The sequence below is a fragment of the Pygoscelis adeliae genome, unplaced genomic scaffold, assembly GCF_000699105.1.
Source record: "Pygoscelis adeliae isolate BGI_AS28 unplaced genomic scaffold, ASM69910v1 Scaffold436, whole genome shotgun sequence".
Classification (NCBI taxonomy): Eukaryota; Metazoa; Chordata; class Aves; order Sphenisciformes; family Spheniscidae; genus Pygoscelis; species Pygoscelis adeliae.
In genome coordinates this window covers 1871159-1875802 of record NW_008825051.1, presented here as the reverse complement: position 1 = coordinate 1875802, position 4644 = coordinate 1871159, and the positions used below count along the sequence as shown (strand labels likewise).

Genomic DNA, 4644 nt, shown 5'->3' with positions numbered 1-4644 from the left:
CCTCCTGCCCCCTACCCGCTGCTCAGGGTCAGCCGGGACACGCTCCTCAGGGCTGGGGGACTGCCCCTCGCCGCCAGCTCCCTCCTGCAGCAGGGTCCTCGCTCGCCTCCGCGGCTGCTTTCGCCTCCCCCGAGGTGCTGCTCCCCTCTCTCTGCCTTGGCGACAGCTCTGATTTCACTGTGACAGCCGCAGTTTGGCCAGAGCAGAGGGAGGGGAGCAATGTTCAAAGCAGGACAGCCCCACCGATGAGAAAGCCACCCCAGGGAAGGTGGGGAAAGCTTCGCGGAGCTGTTTCAGCTGTTTCAGGTGGGATTGGAGCCCAACACAGCAGCCTCCCAGCGCTAGGAAAGCACAAACCCAGAAGAAGCAGAGCTTTGGCCCAAGAGGAGAGCCCCAGAGAGGATAATGTCTTGAGCGAAAGCAGGCTACCCAGCGAAGAGGAAGAAAGAGGTTTGCAGAACAAACCTGCCATATTTTCAAAGGTGAGTGTTGCTGGGGCATTGCTACGGGAATCACACTCCTGATACCTCACCCAAGTCTTGTCCAAATCCTCCATGAAGCCGTTCTCGTGGGACCTGAAAGCACAAGGAGACAGGACAGAGTAGTCACTGGGGACCAGCCGCAGGCAGCTGGGGCACATGCTCTTTGTGCCTTCATGCCCTCTGTCCTAGGACTCTGCACTTGTCTGCAGCCTACAAACACGCGAACCGATGATGTGTGTGTGTGAACACTTGTGTGTGCATGCCTGGCTGACTGCGTGTGTGTGTGTGTGTGTGTGCACATGCATGTGCATGTATAGCTTTTGCATAGAGAGAGAGTGGCTGTCTGTACTGCACGTGTTTGCACTCTGCCCTGCGCACAGCCAGTGCTGCCACGAGACACGTGCACGGTGCAGTGGGTGTGAGGAGGCATCCGCAGCTGCCTGGTGCCACTGACCCATGTCTGAGAGCCGGAGAGCTGGCCGGCTGCTGCCAAAAAGAGACGTGTGTAAGCTCGGTTCCCAAGGGGAGGGATGGAGCTGACGGGTGTAGGCAGGGCTTGAAGAGTGTGCTCGGAGGAAGGCAGCAGGTAGCTGACATGAACCACATCCCCAGTGCCCTCCTGCACAATCTCCCCACCTGCCAGGGCCCCTTGGGAGCTCAGGCAATGCTGGACCCCAATCCTGTCTGGTGATCACCAGCACCCTCTAGATCAGGGCAGGGGAATAACTGCTGCCTGGCAGCTCCCTGCTGTGCATGGCGCGGGCTGGGGCTCCCCAGCAACCTGGTGTCACAGCTTGGGAGGAAACAAACCATGTCCCCGCGGTGCCTGTCTCTGCCTGAACAGCTAGTGGGAATGGAGGTGGGCACAGAGCACACGTCCCACCATGTATCCCCCTGCACTTTCCTCCCTCTTGTTCCTGGCACATCCCCACTGCCTTCCTGGGCCACCTGTAGCCCTGGGCTTCCCCATCCTCTCCCAGGAGGACACCAAGGGCTCCTGCTGCCTCTCCAGGCTTCTCACATTGTCCCAGATCCCATGTGGCCCGCTGCCACCCATCCCCATGGTAAGACCACTCCACAGGCAGGGTCCCATGGCTCCCTACGTTACCCTGGGTCCTGCCTGTGTCTTCCACATCCTGCCCATCCTCTCTTTCAGGCCTTTCATCTCCACATCTTGGGCAGGACCCTGGTGGCTTCTGTAAGCCAGTCTCTTTGTAAAATTAATCTCGCATGTCCCCCTCCCTCCACTTGCTGCTTCCCAGCTGCCTGTTACTCCATCATCATATTCATCTGTCTGCAATGAGTGCGGCATTTCCAAACTAATACAAGGAAATCCCCTTTTACCCATAATATCAGATTGACTTGTGGCACCCCACGCTGCAGGCTCATGCTGGTATAAAAGCCTTAGCTGGACTCAACTGGGGTCCTGAAGTATCTCTGCCCAACAGGAATAGCCAGAGTTGAAAAAAAAAAAACCCTAGAAGATCAAGCCAGGGCAGCACAACGCTGTCGGCCAGGCTGAGCTCGCAGGGAGAAGTGGGGAAATGGCAGCACCCCTGCCTGCTGCCCACGCCCTGCTCACAAGGAGGTGGTGCTGGATGGCCTCAGGGCTGCTCTCTGCCAGCTTGCTCCTGCAGCCGAGCACAGCTCCTGCTCCCTGGCCTGCTCTGCTCTGCCCTCCCACCAGTTCCGTGCTGCTCCCCCAGCCCTGCGAGCCAGAGCTGGGGCTGCCGGTGCCCATCCCGGTCAGTCAGGCACATCCCCTTCGTCAGGAGTGACACAGCAGCCCCCAGAGACCCTGTCCCTGCAGAGGGTTTGGAGGGTGGGGTGGCAGTGCCTGGCACGAGGCTACTTGCGTGCTAACACATGCAGCATTTGGGGCAAGCCCCATGCCGAGAGCCATGTACGGACTTGAGGATGGCCAGGGAGACATTCTGCTTCCACGGGCTGTCCTTGCGCATCCCGATCCCGAAGCCGGAGCGGAAGAATAGCTCCCCCGTCGTCACCAGGTCACACTTCTGGGAGGCCTCGAACTCCAGCACCGCCGAGTCCCAGATGAAGGCGTGGAGCTTGCTGGACACCAGGAGAGGACAGACAGGTAAGGTTGGGCAGCCCAACTTGTCTGCAGCTACCATGGGAGCAGCGAGGGTGCTCCCAGCCCTAATTAAAACACTGATTAGCATCACCCTCCTCCCAGCAGGGTCTGTCTATGTGCTGCTTGGGAGGCAAAAGACTTGGCAAAATTTTGGAGGAGGAGTGCAAAGGGTTTATATGGGATTTGCAGCCACCCAGCCTTGCACAGAAGCAACCGCAGAGGCCAGAAAGGGAGGCCATTGCCAGGGCCATGGCTCTGAGTGTGCCTTTCCCCACGGAGGCCTTGTACTCTCCATCCAGAGACCTGGCATGCACTAGGACTAGGCAGGTCCCATCAGGCCATGCAGCTCCCTCCAGCTTTGCATCAGCCCTGCTTGCTCCACCAAACTGCAGCACCCCAAAACTCTTCCCAGCATGGCCAGACAAGGTGCTGGTCCCACTCACTTGTCCCTCACTGCCTGGATGGCTTCGGCAGCGCTCTCATAGTTGTGCTTCTCCATGTGCCGGTACATGGTGCTCAGCTCCACCTGCCGTCGGAAGTAGATGTCCACCGAGCTCTGCTTCACCGTGGCATAGATGAACTTATCAGAGGGGTTGCGCAGCTGAAAGGCAAGGGCAGGGCTCCTATTTCTTCTGTCCTTCATCAACCAAACTGGCTCACCCCACAGCTGTGTTTCCTAATTTCCCATCCCCTTCAAGGACCTGTTTCCCAGAGAAGACCTTGATCTCCTCAGCAGAGCTGAAGGTGCCATGGGGCAGTGGATGCCATCAGGCAGTGAATGCTCTGGGACCATGCTGGTGGGGCAGGGGATGTTATGGGACAGGGACACCGTGGCACTGAGGATGCAGGAGGCCTGTGGATGCCATGGGGCTGGCAGTGCCGTGGGCAGAGGGTGCAGGATGCTGTGGGTCGGTGCTGCTGTGGGGAACATCCCTGCGTGCCTGGGCTGATAAGTTGTGGCTGTGTCCTTGCCAGAGTAGGAAATGGGTTTGAGGCAGGCTGGTGTCTGCTGAGAGTATTGACTGCACCGCAGGGACAATTTCATTAGTTATAACTCATCCATAATGAATTGTTTCCTCGTTGGTTAGTGCAGGCTCTCCAGGAACTGGCAGGCAGTTTGGCTGGGTACGTGCTATTTCTGGACAAGGTTTTCCCTGCTCATCCCTGTGTCTGTCCATTCCCACCCAGCACAGGGGCTCAGACGCACCAGCAACAGCCCCAGGCAGAGCTACCCAGGGCTCGGCCCCCTGGCACAGACCCACAACCATGTTAAAGCAGGGCTGTGGGAAATAAAAGCCATATCATATGAGCCAGGAGATACCCACTGGACGCATCTCCTGCTTCTCTGCCCAGAGGTAGACAGGGAAGGGGAAAGCAAGCGAGGGGTCATTACCCGGGGGTCGTTGATGCCTGTAATTCTCTCCTCAGGCCGGTCTAACACCAGGAAGGCTGCCAGGTTGGCAGTGTATGAAGCCACAATGATCATAGCGAAGCCAGCCCACACCATGCCAAGAATACGGGCAGAGAAACTCCGGGGAGCACCTGGAGGGAGAGAGGCAAGATCAGACTGGCACGACAAGGGCTTGACTTGGTCACCAAAGCCACGTCCGTCCCACATGAGACCAATGGCAGCTGCAGATGTGCCCCATCTATCTGCTCTGCCGACAGTCGTGAAGGAGCAGCTGCATTGCCCACATCAAGAAAACCCCATGCCTCCTTCCAGGGCATGATGTGTCTCACCCCGAGCAGATGGGTAACCCTGGGCAGGAGAAGCAGCCCAAGAAGGACCCGTTTCCCATCACTGATGGTGAGAGGTGGCAGGATGGTCCGCACAGGGAGTGCTACACCCCCAGCATCACCGAATCCTCCACCAGCCCACTCCAGGAAAGGCTCAGGGAATGAGGGCTGTACCCATTCACCGAATGGTCACCCAAGGGCATCAGCCCTGCCACAGAAAGGAGGCAGTGGAAGAGGGCATGAGCTTCTCCCCAAGCCCGGTGTGCCCCCGGCTCAGGGCCAGGACTGCAGGGCAGAGCAGTCCCGCTACGTGCTGCAACACACCTTCTC

General features: G+C 58.4%; 1 protein-coding gene across 1 annotated transcript in view; it reads right to left on the bottom strand.

Annotated features, from left to right (window-relative positions):
- The window catches only part of GRIN1 (glutamate receptor, ionotropic, N-methyl D-aspartate 1), a 34407-nt gene that overhangs the window by 7597 nt on the left and 22166 nt on the right, over positions 1–4644 (bottom strand). Inside the window, exons 14-18 of the mRNA XM_009326394.1 lie at positions 4625–4644; positions 3971–4144; positions 3021–3178; positions 2394–2555; positions 466–575 (exon numbers count right to left, since the gene is read on the bottom strand). The exon at positions 4625–4644 is cut by the window's right edge and continues 98 nt beyond it. Of these exons, the coding sequence (XP_009324669.1) occupies positions 466–575; positions 2394–2555; positions 3021–3178; positions 3971–4144; positions 4625–4644 (624 nt within the window). The remainder of the gene's footprint in view (positions 1–465; positions 576–2393; positions 2556–3020; positions 3179–3970; positions 4145–4624) is intronic.